Source organism: Nicotiana tabacum, chromosome 21, assembly GCF_000715075.1.
Source record: "Nicotiana tabacum cultivar K326 chromosome 21, ASM71507v2, whole genome shotgun sequence".
NCBI lineage: Eukaryota > Viridiplantae > Streptophyta > Magnoliopsida > Solanales > Solanaceae > Nicotiana > Nicotiana tabacum.
This window is the reverse complement of record NC_134100.1, coordinates 2,076,242-2,099,371: the sequence shown is the minus strand read 5'-3', so window position 1 is coordinate 2,099,371 and position 23,130 is coordinate 2,076,242. Positions and strand designations below refer to the sequence as shown.

The window sequence follows — 23,130 nt, the reverse complement described above, 5'->3', positions numbered from 1 at the left end:
TGCTTCACTAAACAAATACAAGATTCCTCCCCACTAAATTTTGTCTTGTCCCCCCTTTATATTAAACAACTATATCACAACCCACCCTATTACATTTTGTCCCCCATGCTTCATATAAAAAATTACAAAATGTACAATTCCTAAACTACCCCTCCGACCTTATTGCAATTACTATTTTACCCCCAAACGTACTGCGATTTACCAAATTACCCCATCAGCTATAACAAATCAATTAATCAAACTCAACCAAAATATAGTCAATATGACCAATTTCTACATAAATTCAAACAACAAATCTCATGAACATGATTTCTTCAACATTTCAACAACAAATCTCATGAACATGATTGAACAACAAAGAACAACTAAAATTTGATTGAACAATATTTTAGCAAAAAACAAACCTATTTTCGGATTCAACAACAACAACAACAAACAAGTATATTCAGATTTCTTAATTCAATAATATTGAACTTAAAATCAACTCTAACAACATTACAACAAACAATTCCTATATTAAACTTAAACAATATTATGAGACAAATTCAAGAAATAATCATAAATGATAAATAAGAAATCAAACTATACAAATTTCGGATTCAAGATCAACCAAACAAAGTATGAACATGAATGAAAATATTCAATAACAATAACAAAAAAACTTTGTTCAAACTTCGAATTAAACTTAAACAAAATAAATAAACATATTCAAATCACTAATCTTCAAATAATCAATTTAACTTCAACTTAAAACAAACATCAAAACAAAAATGAACTATTCACACTAAAATAAACACTCGAGATTAAATTACTTGATGAAGAACTAACAAACTTCAAACATAACAAACATGAATCTGTCACCTTCATGAATTTATCAACAAATCCAAACAAATCGGGGGTGCAACAAGGCTGTCATTTCTATGTAAAGCATTTACAAATTAACAACAGGTATTAAGAATGGAGAAACAGAACCTTTCGTTGAACGACCAAGTCGAGTCGACGTACAAAAGACTCGACGGACCAAAGCTCGATGTTGAGGCGCCGTAATGGCAGCCATGGCTGCCTATATCGATGAGGCAGAAGCTGGACGAGGCAGCTGAAGAAGAAACGTGACTAGCAACAACAATGGTGAAGCTGAAAATGTAGCGACACAGCAGCACGACGGAGCAACGGTGGAGCTCGTTTTTGGGCTGGTTTCGAGCAGCTCTCATTGCTGCGTTTTGGAGAACGGAGCAGCTTGGTCGTTTGGACTTGAGGTTGAGAAGATGGAAGCAGAAGGGCCTCCATGGATGACGAAGGAACAACAGTAGCAGCTGCAACGACCGGAAAACGCAGCAACAGTGGTGGACGTGAGGCTACTCTAATGGTCGTTTGGTTTTGACAACGGGAAACGGGGGGAAAGCAACCATGGCTGCTCGTGTTGGGGGTGGATGGGACGATGGAGAATTCGTGTGTGTGTGTGTGTGTGTTGAGGCATGAGGAAGGGCAGCCATTGATGCTAGGGAGGGGAGCTTGAGGAAGAAGAAGAAGATAGGAGGAGGGGCGGATGACTTAGCCTTTTTTAAGGTTTTCTTCTCCTTTTTTTTGTTTTGTGTTGTTTGTAAGATAATACGGGTGTTGGGTAATGGACTGGGTTGACCCAGTTCGAAATGGACTGGGTCGTTTTGGAAGATTGGGTATTTTTTGGGCTTGTGGCTTGAATTTGAAGAAGAGGCCCAATTCCGATTTTTTGTATTTTTGTTTTCTTTTTTTCTTCTTTTATTTTTCTAAAACTAAATTATAAAAATACTTAAATTATTATTAAGAACTAAATTAAGTTATAAAAGCGCAAATTAACTCCCAATAACAATTAACGCACAATTAAGTAATAATTAAGCATAAAATTGTATATTTGGACATTAAATGCTAAAAATGCAAACGATGCCTATTTTTGTAATTTTTATTTTTTGTAAACCAAACTTAATTACTAACAATTGTAGGATTAAATACTACATGCAAAATGCGACATTTTTTGTATTTTATTAATTTAACAAATAAACATACACATACAAATACAAATAATTATTCAAAAATATCACAAAATATCACAAAATTGCACACCAAAGAAAATTATTTTATTTTTGAATTTTTTGGGAGTAATTCTCATATAGAGCAAAAATCACGTGCTTATAGCTGCCCCTCTTTGCCCGAAGACACGAAGGGTTTTCGTGCAAAGATAAAGCGAGCGATTTTTGCCCATCCGAGTACTCCGTGTGAAGCATTTTTTTTTTGAAAAAGATTTGACCGAACCTTTGCTTCAAAGGTTTCCTACATATCCTGGGCTAAACAGGAATCAGGTCAATGTAGTCCGGGAAGTTTTTGGTAGCTGGGACTACCGTGGGACTGCAATGTTACTGTTGTTGCATGCTATTACTACTGCTTACCGATCTCCTTGTTACACCGTGCTTAAAAGAAAACAAGAAGCTAGGCTAGACTGCAATTTGTTCTTGTTGCCTTGCTTTCTTGTCTGCTTGCATTTCTTCCGGTGCTTTTCTTCCTTTTGACACATGCACTTGAGTTTGTGTTGGGATCTCTTGTTGCAACCTTCTGCTTCCCGGTGCTGGGGATTTTTATTGCTTCCTGCTGGGGATTCCTGTTGTAACCCTCTATTTTATTGTCCTCTGACTTGATCTTAAAATGTATTCATCTGTTGTATGGGCGGGCTCCCAACTTCAATGTTCGAAATATAAAGACTGAAATGTATGTCTCTGTTATCTGGGCGGGCTCCCAACTTCAACGCTTGAAATATAAAGACTGAAATGTATGCCTCTGTTATCTGGGCGGGCTCCCAACTTCAACGCTTGAAATGTAAAGACTGAAATGTATGCCTCTATTATCTGGGCGGGCTCCCAACTTCAATGCTTGGAATGTAAAGACTGAAATGTATGCCTCTGTTATCTGGGCGGGCTCCCAACTTCAACGCTTGAAATATAAAGACTGAAATGTATGCCTCTGTTATCTGGGTGGGCTCCCAACTTCAACGCTTGAAATGTAAAGACTGAAATGTATGCCTCTGTTATCTGGGCGGGCTCCCAACTTCAACGCTTGAAATGTAAAGACTGAAATGTATGCCTCTGTTATCTGGGCGGGCTCCTAACTTCAATGCTTGAAATGTAAAGACTGAAATGTATGCCTCTGTTATCTGGGCGGGCTCCCAACTTCAACCAATAATTCGCCATTCTGTTCTTCAGGGGGGCTCCTGACTTCAACCAATAAATCGCCATTCTGTTCTTCAGGTGGGGCTCCTGACTTCAACCAATAAATCGCCATTCTGTTCTTCAGGGGGCTCCTGACTTTAACCAATAAATCGCCATTCTGTTCTTCAGGGGGGGCTCCTGACTTCAACCAATCAATTGCCATTCTGTTCTTCAGGGGGGGCTCCTGACTTCAACAATAAATCGCCTTTCCTTTCTTCAGGCGGGCTCCTGACTTCAACCGATAGATCGCCATTCTGTTCTTCAGGGGGGCTCCTGACTTCAACAACTTTTCAAAAATGCCATTCTGTTCTTCAGGGGGGCTCCTGACTTCAACCAATAAATCGCCATTCTATTCTTCAGGGGGGCTCCTAACTTCAACAACAACTTTAAAAATGCCATTCATTTCTTTAGGTTGGCGAGATTTCAACAACTTTTAAAAACGCCTTTCCTTTCTTCAGGCGGGCTCCTGACTTCAACCAACAAATCGCCTTTCCTTTCTTCAGGCGGGCTCCTGACTTCAACCAACAAATCGCCATTCTGTTCTTCAGGGGGGCTCCTGACTTCAACCAATAATCGTCATTCTGTTCTTCAGGGGGGCTCCTAACTTCAACCAATAAATCGCCATTCTGTTCTTCAGGGGGCTCCTGACTTCAACAATAACTTTAAAAATGCCATTCCTTTCTTTAGGTTGGCGATATTTCAACAACTTTTAAAAAACGCCTTTCCTTTCTTCAGGCGGGCTCCTGACTTCAACCAACAAATCGCCTTTCCTTTCTTCAGGCGGGCTGCTGACTTTAACCAACAAATCGCCATTCTGTTCTTCAGGGGGGCTCCTGACTTCAACCAATAAATCGCCATTCTGTTCTTCAGGGGGCTCCTGATTTCAACCAATAAATCGTCATTCTGTTCTTCAGGGGGCTCCTGACTTCAACCAATAAATCGCCATTCTGTTCTTCAGGGGGGCTCCTGACTTCAACAACAACTTTAAAAATGCCATCCCTTTCTTTAGGTTGGCGAGATTTCAACAACTTTTAAAAACGCCTTTCCTTTCTTCAGGCGGACTCCTGACTTCAACCAATAAATCGCCATTTTATTCTTTAGGGGGGCTCCTGACTTCAACCAACAAATCGCCGTTCCTTTCTTCAGGCGGGCTCCTGACTTCAACCAACAGATCGTCATTCTGTTCTTCAGGGGGGCTCCTGACTGCTGATACTTCAACTGCTCTTCCTTGTTCTCCAGGTGGATGCCTGATTGCTATTTCAACTGTTCTTCCTTGTTCTCCAGGTGGACGCCTGATTGCTAATACTTCCATCGCTCTTCCTTATTATCCAGGTGGACGCCTGATTGCTGGGGATAATACCACTGGGGAAGTCTCCTTTTTTCCCCTCCTTCAAATTCATTTTTTTAAAACTGCTGGGGATAAAAGTGTTATCTTCTGGGATAACGTTGTTGAGGATAACGCTGCTGGGGAATTTTATCCCTACAAATCGATGCTTCATTCTTCTGGAAGCTGCTGGGGATGATAATGGCTCTTTGCTTTTCTGAGCACAAGTGTCATCCCTTTGTTCTGTTTGTTGGGGATAACTTCCTCCATTGAAACTTATTATGTTGGGGCAACACTGGTTCAAAGACCACTTCCCTTGAGACTGGTGTTATCTTTATTCTTCCTCGAATGGGTACCTGACTTCCAAAAAATGTTCCAAATAAAAGGAAAATTTTCTGCCCCAGTTTGACAGTCTCCCTTATGGCATGCATTTCTGTCATCAATGCCATTTCCTTTACCTGTTTCAAATCAAACAAAATTTGTTAGTTTAAAACGCGGTGGTTGGTTGTGATACTCCTACTGGGGATGGCTTTCCCTTTCTCCTTCCTTGCTCTGCGTTCCACAACTTGTTGGTGATGATATTATTTGCTGGGAATGATCCCTTTCTGCTGAGGATATCCCTCTTCTTTTGTGGCACAACTCGGAAACTGGCATTTCCCCGACCTTTTAGTCTCATATGAATTTCCCAAATCATGCTCATTGCTCTCCTTGATTTGTCCACAGGCCTTGGCCTTGAGGTGTATAACCTTTGATTTTGGCAAGGATATCCCTACTGACACTCGTCAATCCTTTTATTGGGGATATCTTTCTTGACACTGGCCTCGCGCTTGTTCCTTCCTGACTATACCACTTGGATGTACTAGTTAGATCTTATCTTGGAAAGCTGATGGCCTATTTTGAAGTCATTTCCCACTGGTTCTGACCAAACAGACTCTACTGGGGAAATTTCTATGAAAGGAAAAGATAAAAGGGAACAGAATAAAAGACAACGGAAAAAAATGACTCTTTAACAAAAAAAACTATAAATAAAAACCTATCAAACGCAAATACCGACTCTAATGGTCATGACATGCACATGTGGCCTATCCTCTGCCGTCAATCATCTTTCAAGACCTTCAATTGGCAATTCCCCATCTGATTCCCAATCTTATTCGACTTGTAGTGCCCAAAAGGTTTTCACCATCAAGTCTCTCTCATTATGGGTTTTTCTCTTAGCTTTCATCGCCTTATGGTGTCCGTGAAGATTTTCACCGATAAGACTCTCTCATTTGTATCACTTTCCAGCTGGGGATTTGGAGTGTTGCCGGTATGACTCTCTCTGCTGGAGATTAGAGTCCTTTCTGATGTGGAACAGAATGTTATGTTCGCCGGTAAGACTCTCATTTGTCTGACTTGGCATCTTTTGCAAACTGATCAGAAGGTCTTTCTTTGGACCGTAATGTGGGTTTTGGATAGGCTAGAAATAAAGGGTATTAAAAGCTCAAAAACAAAATAAATTTGGGGTTTTAAAATTACAACCTTCGGAACCAATTTTGCTTACCACAAGCGCAACCCTTGCCCCAGTTTCTTGCTTGGGGATTATTTATTATTATATTTTTATAATTTTTTATTTTATTTTTATTACACCATGTACACTGTGACCATTGTGGCCATTATGCACCCTATGACCGAGCCGTGAAGCGCCTACGTATCCTCTTTGAGGAATTAGGTCAAACGTAGTTCCCAATTCCTCTATTTTCTTCTGACTTTCTTTTTTTTTTTTATCATTTTTCGTTTCTTCTTTTTTTTTTCATTTTTGTTGATTTTTTTTTCTTCTTTACCTTACAGGCTCGTATTTCCTAGTCGTTGCTATTGATTCCGAACGAGGGGTACGAAAGAAAAACAAATAAGGCTCAAAAAGGGTAACGAAGGATAAATTGTTTAGGTAGCAGAACAAAATGCCTTCGTCATTCCAGTCTTTAAAACATGCCAAGTGCAAACAACACAATTGAACATAGATTTATAGTCTCTTCCGATGGTGTTGGACTTGACAATTATGTTAAACACTTGCTTTTTCAATTGTCATTTCTAAAGCACTGCTGGGCGACACTCTCATTCTCATGAACGACCCTCATGCCAATTTGGCGAATCTTGCATTTAACGGTTTTCTTTAAGTTTTACTTGCCCCAGTTCCACATGACTCGGGCTTTAAATAATCTCAAACTGTTCTTATTTCCCTTAAATGCTTTTATCACCTTCCCAGGGTTTTATGATTAACTTTTAAGATTAGGCCCAATATGTGCGCAAGTCATGTCACGAGAATCGGCGCTGAACAAAATGATAAAAGGACTAAACAAAAAGATGACTGGAAACAATAAAGGACCGGATTTGCTTTAGACTACCGGCGAGATGGTTTGAATAATAAAACAAACAAAACAACCAGAATAAAATCCTAACACAACCTTGACAAAACTTAAACAAAATGATATGACAAATCGGAAAGATAAGAAGGTTTGATACAAGACAATATTCGGATTACAACCCTAAGAATAATCCGGACAATAGAAATGACAACAAAATAAACCACCAATAGCTTCTCTCTTGCTAACCAAGGAACGGAGCGTCCTCCCATTTTATCAAAATTGGCATCTTAGCCACTAAGCTTTGCATTAGTATTGCCAAGACCATTATCAGCTTCAACATCATCAACCTCCGTCAACAAGTTCTCGATAGGGTTCGAGTGCTCCATGTCACTGTTATTGATCACAATCCGCCCTTCTTGGATCATTTTCTCTACTTCCTTTTTCAAATTACGACAACTCTCAATGTTGTGCCCTATGACATTGGAGTGGTACGCGCATCGCGCTGCCGGATCAAAGTTTCTTGCATGTGGATCTGGAGTATATGCGGGGAGCGGCTCAATCAAGCTAGCATGCTTTAGCCTTTCAAACAGACTTGCATAAGATACTCCGATAGGGGTGAGAGCCTTTCCTCGTTTCAGCAACCTTTCGTTCCTGAATGCTTGATTGGGCCGGAAACCTGATCCAGGGGGCTTCCGGTAGGCTTGTGAGGGTGGATAGGCCTTCTGTGGAGCTGGGTATTTGGAAAGTGAAGCCCGTCTTTGGGAATCTCGTGGAGAGAAGTAGCATTGGGGAGGGGAGTAGCGTGGACGAGTGATGGAGCTACTCGGGTAGCTAGGAAAGCTGTCATAAGTGGGTTGGGAGGGAGAGTATGGGGGATGGGTAATGCCAGAGTTTGAAAAGCTTGGCGGTGGTGGGGGTGGTGCTTTCCCAGTTATCCATGCCTGATACATGTCTGCCACATGTTGTCTCAGCATTTTCACTTCTTCTACCAACCCGTTGTTCTGTTCGACCAATTGTTGTCGGTCATCAGTACCGACCCACCCTGTTCTGAGGTTCTGTGTCATTTGCTTTGCAGGGAGGAGTTACCACAACCAACCACTTTTCTATATATGAGCATAGCAAAGGGAAGCCATCACGTTAGTGTCAGGGCATTTGACAGATAATCATATATTAGAGATGCAATGCACCTAAGCAGTTAAACCGTTCTATCAGAGATGCGATGCACTTGCGCTTTCCTTTATTTTTCTTTCTTCCCTTTTTTTTTCTTTTTCAGTGGTGGTCGAATCTTATGGAGATTGCCTACGTATCATGACCCCACATGAATCAGACCTTGCGTAGTTCGGACAAAATGAAAGGTAACAACAATGAGACACTTTTTGGAATTATCAGTTTCAATAATAAAACAAACTGGGTTTCAAAGGTTTGAAGATGACCTACAAACTCGAAAATCAAACAACCCACATACCCTAATCAAAAGATTTACAAACGGCCAGTTTCTTTCCCCGTTTGACAAATGCAACCAAACGGCTATTTTTGCAAATGTGGCCCCTTCCAAATCTCACATGAATTTTGAGGCCGGGGAGAATTATTTTGACACTTTACGAACTTGTCCATTCTTTTACGAAAATAACCTTTCGACAATTGAAAGATACTCTAAGGCTATTTCGGCAAGAACGGTTTAAGACGCGGCCGAAGCTGGCTCGGCTTATTTTGACCAAAAATCTAAACGGTATTTACCTGACCGTTGACTCTTTGTTTTTTGTTTTTTTTTTAAATTACAATAAAAATCGGGTGTTGCAGACATGGCCCTTCAGCGCCTCGGGGACGAAGATTTTTAAGGTCGTGTGGTCGACTGGACCAAAATCCTACACATGACCCAAAAAGTCGCTGTTTATGCAAAGTCAGCCTTCCAGCGTCCCTTTCGGGAATATTCGGCTATTTTTGACAAAAACAGTACCACCCTGACTTATTTATGAATCTTTTTATCATTTTTCAAAAATAGAAAACTCAACATTGCAAACACGGCCTTTCAACGTCTCGGGGACGAAGATTTTTAAGGTTGTGTGGGTCAACTGGACCAAATCTTAAACATGACCCAAAAAGTGGCTGTTTATGCAAAGTCAGCCTTCCGGCGTCCCTTTCGGGAACATTCGGCTGTGTCTTGACAAAACAGCGTCACCCAACTTCTTTATTAAATTTGACATATTTTTTTGGCTATTTTTTTTTTAGCAAAAGGGGAGGCTGGACACTGCCCGACTTATTTATGACAAAATTAAAATTTTGACACGTTTTTTATTTATTTATTGGTTTTTGGCTATTTTAGCAAAAAAAGGGGGTTGGACCCGATGAGGGTTGCCTACGTATCTCACATCTGGTGAGAATCAAACCCGCGTAGTTCGGGCAAATTAACCGAACTATTTTAAAATAGGATTTTTTTTCCAGCAACAAATAACAAAACCACTTTCAAAGCACGACTCTTTTCATTTTGGCATTTTCAGAAACAAATAAAAAAAACTATTTTAAAAGTAAGACTCTTTTTCATTGTCTATTTCAGGGGAAGACAAACTATTTTCCTTTTTATATATTTTTTATATATATTTTTTTAAAAAATATAAGACAGAAAAATGACTTTTTTTTTCCTTTGCTTTTTAGTAAAACAAACTAATAAAACATTTTTTTTTCATTTTCTCGAAATTTCGGCAGAGTTTTGACAATATTTAGGCATTGGTTTTTTTTTTCAAAAATAAACAATCAATTCCCTAAACGCTATTTCTTTTTCTTTTTTTTTTCAATTTCAAAATATTATTCCTGATATTCAAAAGTCAGTCAACACACAAGTCCGAATCAAATAAATGCGCAAATAGCAGCAAGTAAGATGCATCAGGATGGTCATTTTCATTTTTTGGTACACCTGTCCTAGACAGACCCAACCCCTGTGTTGAGCCTCCAAAGTCAAATGCACGTGATGCAAACAAACGTTCCTACTAGGGATCCGGCATGTAGCTGAGTTATTCTAAGTGAAAAACCTGAGGCATATTGTTCTAACCCTGGCTTACCCAAGTGGACAGCTTGAGCCGAAATGGGGGCAACGTACCGGGAGCATGAAAGTCTGCCCGGCCTAGTTACTTGTCCCAACTTCGTATTATTTGGTATGACTTCTAACAGAAAGGTGGGCCACGCGCACGTGTATACCATAAATTCAGAAGACTCAGAAAGAAGAAGGGTAGCAGTTTTATATACACAATTCAGATAATATTAAAGCGGTAAAAGCATCATTTAGCACATTAAGCATATATCATGTAAAAATCAGATAATAAATAAAGCCAGCTATAACAGCTTTAAGCTTGAATTCTTGAACCCTGAACCAGTGGTTCTGGGTCCCTATCCCCAACAGAGTCGCCAGAGCTGTCACACCTCCTTTTTCCGCCCCCGCGAGGGTGCAAGGAGTTTTTTCCAATTAAAGGACAGTCGAAACGGGATTTGTTTATTTATTTCAGAGTCGCCACTTGGGAGATTTAGGGTGTCCCAAGTCACCAATTTTAATCCCGAATCGAGGAAAAGAATGACTCCATATTACAGTCCGCGTACCAGAAATCCGGATAAGGAATTCTGTTAACCTGGGAGAAGGTGTTAGGCATTCCCGAGTTCCGTGGTTCTAGCACGGTCGCTCAACTGTTATATTCGGCTTGATTATCTGATATAATACGTATTATAAACTTATGTGCAAATTTTATCCTTTAGCCGCTTTCATTATTTTTTATTTATTGTTATTATTTTACGAAGAATTGCAACATTGTGAAAACATATTTCAAACCACGTCGCAATCAATGCACCCGTGGTTATCGACACATTTCGACTCCGTTGAGATTTGGATTTGGGTTACATAAATGCACAATAGTATTTAAGAAAATAACATTATTAAATACGCACCTAAAGCGACTAGCGTATCATTATTTTGGGTAGGGCCGTGAAATTTGCTAAAACGGCTCCTCCCTAATTCTAAGCAATTAAATGTACATTTATTGAGGGCCCCGCAATCTATGTATTTTATTAAGCGAGGCTCATCTCATTTATTTTAAATGGACAAATCTTAAAGCGACTACATTTTTCTATAAAAATTAGTCTCTAAAATAAAGAAAGAAAATCCTAATTAATTACTAGTTTTTTTATTATTATTTTAAGAAAACATGACATGCTAATTGCTAGATTAATACAAATATTGATGAAAAAGGAATTTTACTCTTAATTTCGAAATTATAAATAAAAATAAAAATTCAACAACTAATGTCCAAAAGAATCAAATACAACTCAGCATTGTTATAAAAAAAAACTATTGATATTAATTATTCACAACCATTTGAAACTAGATTTAACTATAATTACTAAAGCTTATTAGAAAGTTTATTAGACTTAAACGTTCTTCTAATCTTGCTTGAACTCAAATCATGCCTTAATGCCTAATTTACGAAATTTAATTTAAATTCATGCCTTAGCTAAATTTAGCTACTTATTCACGATTAACCTACTGTTGATAATCTTGAAACCTTCATAACTTAATGAATTAACCCATTTTGCCAAACCGATTAAAGACTAACTTATGTTATTTTTTTCTTATTCCAATTATTATTCAATAATACATGAAATAGCTTAAATACAATAAACAAAAGGAACAAAGAAAAGCGAAATTAAAACTTCAAAATTCATTCTTCATATGTAATCATGCTTCCACATTATTAGCTTGCAATAGCTAGTATTACAGTCGTGTACCTGGTATTGGAAACAAAAGAAGATGAAGATGAGAATCAGCAGCAGTAATATAATACAGCCCAGCAACAACAGCCCAGCAACAGTAACAACCCAGTAACAGACCGGTGGAGTAGTAATCCCAAAACAAAATGCTTCCAACTTTTATGAAACAACAACAATTAATGCTGATTTCAAACAATGAAAGAAAGCAGAATATTTTTTTTTAGTTTTTTTTTTATTTGAAAGTTTGAATATTTTTCGCTATTTTTCTCTCTGTTAAATATTCAGCTCTTTTTTTTCTGTTTGTGTTTTAATTCTCTCCTATTCTCTCTCTTCTTTTCTTTTTTCCAGATTCGTTCCTCTTCTCTGTTTGTCTTTCTCTATCTGTGTGTGTTTTTGTTTTGTGTTCAAGACTTCCTATATATAATCTCAACCCTTTAATCAATTAAAATCAATCCCTTTCCCCTACCAAACCCATTATCTTCCCACTCATCCCCATTACATTAAATAAATATATCATCACCACCCCATTATATTTTGTCCCCCATGCTTCACTAAACAAATACAAGATTCCTCCCCACTAAATTTTGTCTTGTCCCCCCTTTATATTAAACAACTATATCACAACCCACCCCATTACATTTTGTCCCCCATGCTTCATATAAAAAATTACAAAATGTACAATTCCTAAACTACCCCTCCGACCTTATTGCAATTACTATTTTACCCCAAACGTACTACGATTTACCAAATTACCCCATCAGCTATAACAAATCAATTAATCAAACTCAACCAAAATATAGTCAATATGACCAATTTCTACATAAATTCAAACAACAAATCTCATGAACATGATTTCTTCAACATTTCAACAACAAATCTCATGAACATGATTGAACAACAAAGAACAACTAAAATTTGATTGAACAATATTTTAGCAACAAACAAACCTATTTTCGGATTCAACAACAACAACAACAAACAAGTATATTCAGATTTCTAAATTTAATAATATTGAACTTAAAATCAACTCTAACAACATTACAACAAACAATTCCTATATTAAACTTAAACAAGATTATGAGACAAATTCAAGAAATAATCATAAATGATAAACAAAAAATCAAACTATACAAATTTCGGATTCAAGATCAACCAAACAAATCCGGGGGGTGCAACATGGCTGTCATTTCTATGTAAAGCATTTACAAATTAACAACAGGTATTAAGAATGGAGAAACAGAACCTTTCGTTGAACGACCAATTCGAGTCGACGTACAAAAGACTCGACGGACCAAAGCTCGATGTTGAGGCACCGTAATGGTAGCCATGGCTGCCTATATCGATGAGGCAGAAGCTGGACGAGGCAGCTGAAGCAGAAACGTGACCAGCAGCAACAATGGTGAAGCTGAAAACGCAGCGACACAACAGCATGACGGAGCAACGGTGGAGCTCGTTTTTGGGCTGGTTTCGAGCAGCTCTCATTGCTGCGTTTTGGAGAACGGAGCAGCTTGGTCGTTTGGACTTGAGGTTGAGAAGATGGAAGAAGAAGGGCCTCCATGGATGACGAAGGAACAGCAGTAGCAGCTGCAACGACCGGAAGAAAACGCAGTAACAGTGGTGGACGTGAGGCTACTCCAATGGTCGTTTGGTTTTGACAACGGGAAACGGGGGGAAAGCAGCCATGGTTGCTCGTGTTGGGGGTCGATGGGACGATGGAGAATGTCGTGTGTGTGTGTGTGTGTGTGTGTGTGTTGAGGCGTGAGGAAGGGCAGCCATTGATGCTAGGAAGGGGAGCTTGAGGAAGAAAAAGAAGATAGGAGGGGGGGCGGATGACTTAGCCTTTTTTAGGGTTTTCTTCTCCATTTTTTTTTGTTTTGTAATGTTTGTAAGATAATAGGGGTGTTGGGTTATGGACTGGGTCGACCCAGTTCGAAATGGACTGGGTCGTTTTGGAAGATTGGGTATTTTTTGGGCTTGTGGCTTATATTTGAAGAAGAGGCCCAATTCCGATTTTTTGTATTTTTGTTTTATTTTTTTCTTCTTTTATTTTTCTAAAACTAAATTATAAAAATACTTAAATTATTATTAAGAACTAAATTAAGTTATAAAAGTGCAAATTAACTCCCAATAACAATTAACGCACAATTAAGTAATAATTAAGCATAAAATTGTATATTTGGACATTAAATGCTAAAACTGCAAACGATGCCTATTTTTGTAATTTTTATTTTTTGTAAACCAAACTTAATTACTAATAATTGTAGGATTAAATCCTACATGCAAAATGTGACATTTTTTGTATTTTTATTAATTTAACAAATAAACATGCACAGACAAATACAAATAATTATTCAGAAATATCACAAAATATCACAAAATTGCACACCAAAGAAAATTATTTTATTTTTAAATTTTTTGGGAGTAATTCTCATATAGGGCAAAAATCACGTGCTTACAGCCATTTTCATGATTTGAGTAGTTTCGGACCGTTGCTTATTGGTGCGCGTATTATGCAAGTCATGGCTTAGGCCTCTATTGACGTGTCATGTTACCAGAGTGGCGTGCTGGATTAGGGGAGATTGCCGGGATCATTAATGAATACGAATGGATTTGATTTCAGCTTGTTGGAAGGATAATATCGAGGTTCGGTTCGGAAATTGTTGTGGTATTAGCCAAAAAGGGAAGCGGCTTCATGAATGGTTGATCTGGGAAAATGGTTATGGCTTACCACGTTTTTTTTTGTGATCATTGGCAGTATATAAAAGTGTTGGGGTGAGACTTTAGTTGATAAGAGTTTTTCTATTGGTATTTGGGTGATGTGTGTAGTTGCTGTAATTAGAAGTTATCACTACGAGTGTTTAAGTCATGTGGTATATTAAATTATTGCATCTGAGATTGCAAGTATTGTTAATTACAGCTTGTTCGGACTTATTCTGAATATAGATATGAGATTCTGATCTTGTGAATGATTTCAGAAGTGGAAATGTAGTTCTAAGGCTTATGGGTTAGATTGGGTTGTGAAATTTCAATTACTGTGTGTTATCGGACCTATATGAGATAGGGTAACGTGGGATCACCCCCGGGTATATGCATGGTAAGGTTATTCATCGATTGGTTGGCTTTTAGAACAACTTTGGGCACATTCGCGGACGAACGTATGTTTAAGTGGGGGAGGATGTAACGACCCGACCGGTCGTTTTGAGCTTTTGCACTTCACTCGCCAGTTCTCGGGCATGACTTACCCCGTGTGGTGTATTATGACTTATGTAAATCGTTGGTGTTGGGTTTCAGGTTAATCAGAATGAATTTGGAAGAACAGACTCAATTGAAAGCTTAAAATTTCAAAGGTTTGACCAAGATTTGACTTATGTGTATTTGATCTCGGAATGAAATTTTTATGGTTTGGTTAGCTTCGTTAGGTGATTTGGGACTTAGGAGTGTGATCGGAATGCATTTTGGAAGTCCGTGGAAGGTTTAGGCTTGGATTGGCAAAATTGAGATTTCGACGCTTTCCGGTTGATAGGTGAGATTTTGATATAAAGGCCGGAATGAAATTCCGAGAGTTGCAGTAGCTTCGTTGTGTCATTTGGGATGTGTGTGCAAAATTTCAGGTCATTCGGACGAGATTTGATAGACTTTTGAGCGAAAGCATAATTTAAGAGTTCTTGGAGTTCTTAGGCTTGGATCCTCTGTTAAATTGGTGATGGGATGTTGTTGTGAGCATTCCGAAGTTTTGAGCAAGTTTGAATGATGTTATGGGATGTGTTGGTACAATTTATTTGAAGTTCCGGGAGTTCCGGGTAGGTTCCGAGATGTTTTAGTGCAAAAATCGTAGCCGTAGCAGGTCCACAGGGGTTGCAGGCCCCGGAACTCACTCACGCGGTCCGCACAAAAATAAGTGCGCCCGCGGTGAGTGCTGTGCAGACCACACAAAAGTGGACGCGGCCGCGGAAGGCATCGCGCGGACCGCACAAAAGTGGACGCGGCCTCGGTGAAGAACCTTCCCGCTGGTGCTACTTCGGAAGCTCACAACTTTTGATCTGCAGGGAATTTGAGGTGAATCAAAAACAAAAGTTGTAGCTATTCGTGTCTAATTTCCAGAAAGGTAAAGATATCTCAATTTGGACATCAGTAGCGAAAGTTATGGTCAAAATACTAAAGTCTGTCACTGTAGAGGAAGGCCTATGCGGCCGTGGTTTTTTTACTTAGACCGCACTGGCTAGCGTGGACCAAGGTCGATTTGATGCGGCCCGCGGTGGCTGAAATCTGAGGGGTACTCTATAAATACGAGGTTTTGGGTTTTATTGATATTTTGACCTAGAGAGCTCGGATTTTGGCGATTTTTCGAAGGGTTTTCTAGAAATTCATCGGGGTAAGTGATTCTAACTCAAATTTGGCTAGAGTACATGAATCTATCATTGAATTCATCATTTAATCCGTGATTTGGAATGGAATTTGGGTAGAAAATGGTGAAACCTTTCAAAAATGTAAAATGATGATTTGAAGGGCCAAATGGTATCAGAATTGGATAATTTTCATATGGTTAGACTCGTGAGAGCATAAGGATTCTAGTTTTGTGAATTTTGTCAAATTTCGAGATATGGGCTCGGGCTCGGGTTTTGGAAATTTCGGGAATCGTGCCTTTTATTGATTGTTTTCACTTGGGCTTTGTTCACTCAGCATATTGTGACGTATTCGTTCTGATTTTGGATAGATTCGACGCACGTGGAGGCCGATTTGAGGGGCAAAGGCGTCGCGAGCTAGAGATTTCGCCGGTTCGAGGTGAGTAATGATTTTAAATGATACTCTGAGGGTTTGAAATCCCGGATTGCACATCGTAGTGCTATATTGAGGTGAGGCACATGCTTGACAACGAGCGTGGGGTTGTGTACTATTGGGGATTGTGACTTGGTCCGTCCCGGTTGATGATTTTACCTCGTATTTAACTGAAAACTAATTGTTATCATCATTATCTGGGCTGAATGCCATCTTTGGGCCTAGTGCCGGCTATTTGAACCCTTCGGGGATTGTTGTTTGATAATTCCTCAATGTTTGATTATATAGTTGAACTCAGTCATGTTATTTTCTAATGTTTTCAAAACTTAGCCATGCTTACTCTGCTTTAACACTTGAAATGGTATTTTAAATAATACTTTTGAGCTGAGCATCATGTTTTACTGTTACCCGAGGGGCTTATGTGATTTTGACTGAGTAAGGCCGAGGGCCTGTATTGTGAGGATACTCTTGGACCGGGCTGCATGCCGCAACAGTGTTATACTGATATTTATATGAGGTCGAGGGCCTAGACTCGCTATTTCTTGCACTAGACTATGAAAAACTCCTCTTTTCTTCCTTGGGCGAGCTTGACTTTATATAGGTTAAGTTCGTTTTCCTCCAAATTTCCAATTCTGCCCCTAAATAACTCTTCCCGGATTTTGGACTAGCATGACCGCGCTCCTAGACGCGCATCTGGCCGCTAGTTGGCTGAGATTCTGTCATGGATGCGCTAAAAGGAGCGCGGTCGCACACCTGGACGCGCATGTCCAGTTCTGTGTTTCATCACTTTTGTTCCTCGTCTTCAAGCGTACTCAACTCTGAGGGATTTTTCTTGCTCCAAAATGATTCCAATCACAACTGTTTAAGGCATCCCCTAGGCTCTTCATCCTGCAATATATACAATTCACAATTAGAGCCTATTTTTCATCAATTAACCATATTATGATATTTGAATATAATCAAGTGGGAGCATAAACAATCGCCAAATTACCTAGATTTAACCTATTATCAACACCCCCACACTTACTTTATTGCTATTCCTCGAGCAATCAATCTACACATTCTAAAGGTTACTCAAACATTTCCCCTAACGCCCTACACCCAGAACAATTTACATACATTACGCCTAGTAGTAAATAGTCCTAGCCTCAAAGTCGACTCTTCAAGTGCCATGCAATATTCATACTTCCTCAACGTACTCTACACAGAAGTCAAGACTTGTTTTCCATCATGAATCATATGCCATCATAATCACATCAATGAAAATTGAATTCAATCCACACATTCGCATCATATGCTCACATATATCAAAGAAATCACTCGCCCTCACAAAAGAAGTCACATGCATGCAATTGGTACCATAAGCTTGCCCTTAATGTAAATCTCTACTAATGTAGCCTTGCTCGACCCAAAATCAATTAAGACTTTTTCATGGTTGTAATGTGGGCTAAGGGATGAGTAGGATATATTTAGGAATATTGACTAACCCTCCTAAGCACTTTAACACATCACATGAGCAACTTTAGCGCAAATGCTTCAACCCACTTCACTTCCATAAACAATATCACCCTACAAATACTCCCTTCTTATTTAAGCACTATATTAATTCATACCCACTAGCTGGAACAAGACACAATGTCTTCCTCTTCTTTTTTTTTACGATATTTCCGCTAGTGGTGTATTAGTTTACAAAAAAAGTGCACATTTCTTCCTTTTATTGGTTCCACTCAAAAAGCCACCCCACATTTAGTTCTATCTTACTTCTTTTAGCGATCATCTCACAATTAAAGTGCTTTAAGAGTTAATAGGATCAAAACAATGTCGATTAAGAATAAAAAAGGTATATGCTCGTAATGCGGGTGCCAAACAAAAGGCCATAGGCTCAAAAGGGTTAACTAGGAACAAATTTTATTTGTGACAAGAAATTAAGCTCAAAAAGTTCAAAGAAAGCCTAAAATCATTTTTCAAACCGAGCATTACCTAAAATTTCGCTTCAACTCACATACCAGGCAAGTTCTAGACATAAGTACAATACATGGACTACACAAAAACCTCACCACACATGGAATACGACTCATTCCAGATTGGCTCATCAAGACGCTCCATTACGAGCATTCAATTCAGCAACAAACATGCAGATTAAGGCACTTTAGTGAGATTCAACAAATAAGACTAGGCGTTAGACTCTAGGGTATATTGTGTTTAGGTGTGTCAACGCTATGGGTTCTCTTTTAATTCTCTATCTTGTAGCCCATTAACCTAATCTACAAATCGAAAAGAAAACAAAATAAAAAGAAAACTACCTATACCCAGTTCAAGTTAAACCCTTGGAAAAGAACCATGGCCTAAAGAAAAACCAAGGGGGAGTTGCTACACTATCTAAGAAAGAAAAAGGGAATAAAAAAATCTTTTTGGTGTTTTCTCTAGACTAACTTCCCTCAAGAAAATTGTCTAAATGATCCGTCATCAGGAAGAGTCTACGTATTTGCCCCTTTTTTCTCGACTCAGCCCCTCAAGAACCCCGTTGATAGGGATCCATCGTTGGGACGAGCCATATATCTATTTTAAACTAACGATTCCTACTTAACCGCATCAAAATTATCAAAGCAGAATGAAACAAAACAAAACCAACAGTCAATTGATACAATCACATACAAACAATGAAGGAATCCCCACCCCACACTTAAAAATGAAGACATGTCCCCATGGATTAAAATTTGAAAGAGCAGTGAGGTAAAGGAACTTCCTCGAAGGTTCACTCCTGGTCGGAGACGGTGTCTGGGTTGACGTGGAATGCATGACCCAGAGCTCGCAGCCAGCCCATAAATTTCTTTTCCGACTTCACTTGTCGGTAACCTACCGCGTCTACTCGAGTGCCCAAATCACTCATGAAGGTGTGCAAACCAGCCATCTCTGCCTCTATCACAGTAAAACGGGACACCCGAGCAGCTCCTAAAGATGTTGTCGTCCCAGATGGTCCTGCTGCTGTCACATTTTGCTCCTGAGCCTGCGGTGCTGTCCCCATGTGCTCCTCAGCATCCTCTTCATCATGAGAATCATCAGAGCTACTACTCGCAGACTGGCCACCTCTTGCCTCCTCCTCTACTACTTCCGGCTCCTTGCCCGTGGTCACCTTATCAGTGCGCAATTGGCCTTCCTGTTTCACCAACCCATCCAGAGCTAGATTTTCAGGCACCTGAGCATCCCTGCTTAGTTGAGTAACTAAAGAAGGGATAAAGAATCCCTACCTTTTGACTTGTCTGCGGACGAATATCTCTTCATGCATCACTTTGGCCACGTCGAAGTCGTGACCATTTACAAAGCACCAAATCAACGCAGCGCGGTGCCCATTGACCTCTGTAGTATTGTGAGACGGAATCAAGCGGTTGTTTGTGAGGTACAACCAACACTTCCCTTCAAAGGTGAGTGCTGAGGAGTAAAACTTCTCCCCATAGTCTATCCAGACCACTTCTTTCCCGGGTGCACAAATTGTCTCAAAGAATCGCGCCCATTTTTCGTTCGTTGGGTTGCGGGCATATTCATAGAAGTCATCATAAACAGCTGGAGGTGGAGGCAGTTGGTAGGCCATCCGTATCGCCTCAATAGAAGCATTCACATAGTATTCAGCACACCGTGACTACTCCATTCATGCTCCGGCACATTTACATAAAATTCCCGCACAACCGTTGCATTGCCCTCACCGGGATCATTGATGAATGCGTACAACCCTTGCCTTACCAACTCCTCGTACATGTGAGGACAATGTCTCTGGAGCTGTCTGACGTTAATACCTCTCTCTGGAATTGTCTTTTTACGAGCATTTTCTGCAAAGCGGGCCTGAGCATTGGCCGAAACCAATTTGGAACTATCAAAGGAGCGTGCATGTGCAGCCACTCATGACCTAGATGAACTAGCTTGGCTGCTCGACGAGGCTCCTGTGGCGAGTCGTTTCCTAGATGGAGTCATGATGCCTGATAAATGGAGACACATTAGCACAGCCCAATAGAAATTTTGTGACTTAATGCGGTTACGCAGACTTCACACGCTTAAGGGGTCACAAACTATATAATCACGGTCATTGGGACTTTTCCACAAACACCTTGTGAGCATTAGGCCTTCACAACCCCTTTTTAAACTTATTAGAACAAGAATCACCCACTTACACTCACCAACATCACATATCAAGTAGGATTCCACCCCACACTTATCATCCACCAACACCACAACATCTTCCACCAATTTCTCTACAAAATCTAAGTACAACTACTACAATATAGGCATAAGAATACAACCAAAACAATCTGAGAAATAGAGAGAGAAATAAAAAAAGAATAAAGAAACTAGGGCTCATACCTGTGGTGAAGGAGAATGGGGAGGATGCTAGTGAAATCGGAGGGGGGGGGAGGGGGGGGGGGCGTGAGATGGGGGACGCGAGGGGTTGGGATTTGGGAGTGTTGGGAGGAAGGTCTTGTTGTTGTTTAAGTTAGAATGGGGGAGGTTATTGGAGGAGGGTTTATTAGATGGGGGAAAGAAAAAAGAAAAAAACGAAAAAAATAAAATACACTTGAAAAACGCCGGATTTTTTGACGGAACTAGCGCGCTAAATTTAGCGCATCCAATACAGAACCCAAGAGCTACTAGCGCGCCCAGATGCGCATCCAGTAGCACGGTCGCGCTAGTAGAGCATTTAACATCACGATCAGGTACGCGACCAAGGCAGAAACTTTGCAGTTTAGCGCGCCCAGTAGCGCATCCAGTAGCACGGGGGCGCATCTGGGCGATTTTTTCTTCAACTTTTCACCTGTTCTTACCCCGTTTGATGGCCTTAGCACCTTCCCTTTGTCACCTGCATTGGTTAGCTCTTTCTAAAACACAAAATTAACACTACTACTATCGTTGGGTTGCCTCTCAACCAGCGCCTTATTTAATGTCGTGGCACGCCGGTTACAACAATTCAATGGGTTGCCTCCCATCTAGGGCCTGATTTAACGTTGCGGTACGACTCAACACGTTCTCAAGCATCCGTCAAGTCCACCGAGGTCTTGTGACGTGCAAAGTCACCACCCCAGTAATGTTTTATCCTTTGACCATTCACCAAGAAAGTACCAGTTGAACTCATATCCTGCAACTCCACAGCTCCATGAGGCTTCACACTTACCACAACAAAAGGGCCTGACCAATGAGATTTAAGCTTTCCTGGAAAAAACTTCAACCTCGAATTGAACAAAAGAACTTCTTGCCCTGGCTCAAACTCTCGATGTTGGATGTGCTTGTCATGCCACCTCTTAGTCTTCTCTTTATACAATTTGGCATTTTCATATGCGTGCAAACGAAACTCATAAAGCTCATTGAGTTGCAGCAACCTCTTCTCGCCAGCCAAGTCCCCATCCATATTCAGCTTTTTAATTGCCCAATAGGCCTTGTGTTCAAGTTCGACGGGTAAGTGACATGCCTCCCCATAAACTAATTTATACGGAGAAGCACCTATGGGAGTTTTGTATGTAGTTCAATATGCCCATAATGCGTCATCTAACTTCCCTGCCGAGTCTTTTCTATTTGCACTCACTATTTTCTCAAGAATCATCTTCACCTCTCTGTTTGATACTTCCACTTGACCACTCATCTGGGGGTGATAGGCAATGGAAACTTTGTGCTTGATTACGTACTTTGCAAGAACATTATTCAGCAGTTTGTTGTAGAAATGCATTCCTCCATCATTGATCAACACTCTGGGAGTTCCAAAACGTATGAAGTTGTGCTTCTTAACAAAGCTTACCACCACCTTTGCATCATTAGTGAGAAGTGCAATGGCCTCCACCCACTTAGACACATAATCGACTGCCACCAATATGTACCTATGACTATTGGAGTACGAAAACGGTCCCATGAAGTCAATTCCCCAAACATCAAAAAACTCCACTACCAGAATGTTTTGCAGCGGCATCTCGTGCTTCTTTGTGATCATTCCAGTTCTTTGTCACCTGTCACACATTTTAGCAAAGGCATGTGCATCCCTAAACAATTTTGGCCAATAGAAACCTGATTGTAGCACTTTCTGGGCGGTCCTGTCTCCACCATGATGACCTACGTATAGCGAGGCATCACATCTATGAAGTATGGAATTCATCTCCTCCTTAGGAACACATATTCACACCAACTGATCTTCACAGAGCCTGTATAAGAATGGCTCATCCCACATGTAAAGCCTCACATCATGCAGAAACCTTCTTCTATTATTAGGTGTCAATTCTGGTGGTGTCACCCCGCTTGCAATAAAGTTCACATAATCTGCATACCATGGGGCTGTGTTTGAGGTGATTGCCAATAATTGCTCATCAGGGAATGTTTCTTTGATTGCACCCCCTTAAGCTACATGGTTCCGATTTTCTAATCTGGACAAGTGATCAGCCACTTGATTCTATGTTCCTTTGCGATCTTGGATCTCTAGGTCGAACTCTTGCAAGAGGAGGACCCACCTAATCAGTCTCGGTTTGGCATCTTTATTCTCAAATAGGTATCTGATAGCTGAATGATCTGTGTAGATGATGACTTTGGTCCTCACTAGATATGACCTGAACTTGTCAAACGCCCAAACCATGGCAAGCAACTCTTTTTCAGTAACTGTGTAGTTCATCTGAGCTAGATTCAGAGTTTTGCTCGCATAGTAGATGGAGTGGAAGATTTTATTTCTCCTTTTACCCAA

The 23,130-nt window shown here is 40.0% G+C and overlaps 1 protein-coding gene across 1 annotated transcript; it reads right to left on the bottom strand.

The window, feature by feature from the left end:
• Positions 1-21,933: 21,933 nt before the first annotated feature.
• Positions 21,934-22,371, bottom strand: LOC142175553 (uncharacterized). The gene has a single exon (XM_075242558.1). The coding sequence runs from the start codon at positions 22,369-22,371 to the stop codon at positions 21,934-21,936; it is 438 nt and encodes a 145-aa protein (XP_075098659.1).
• Positions 22,372-23,130: the final 759 nt, after the last annotated feature.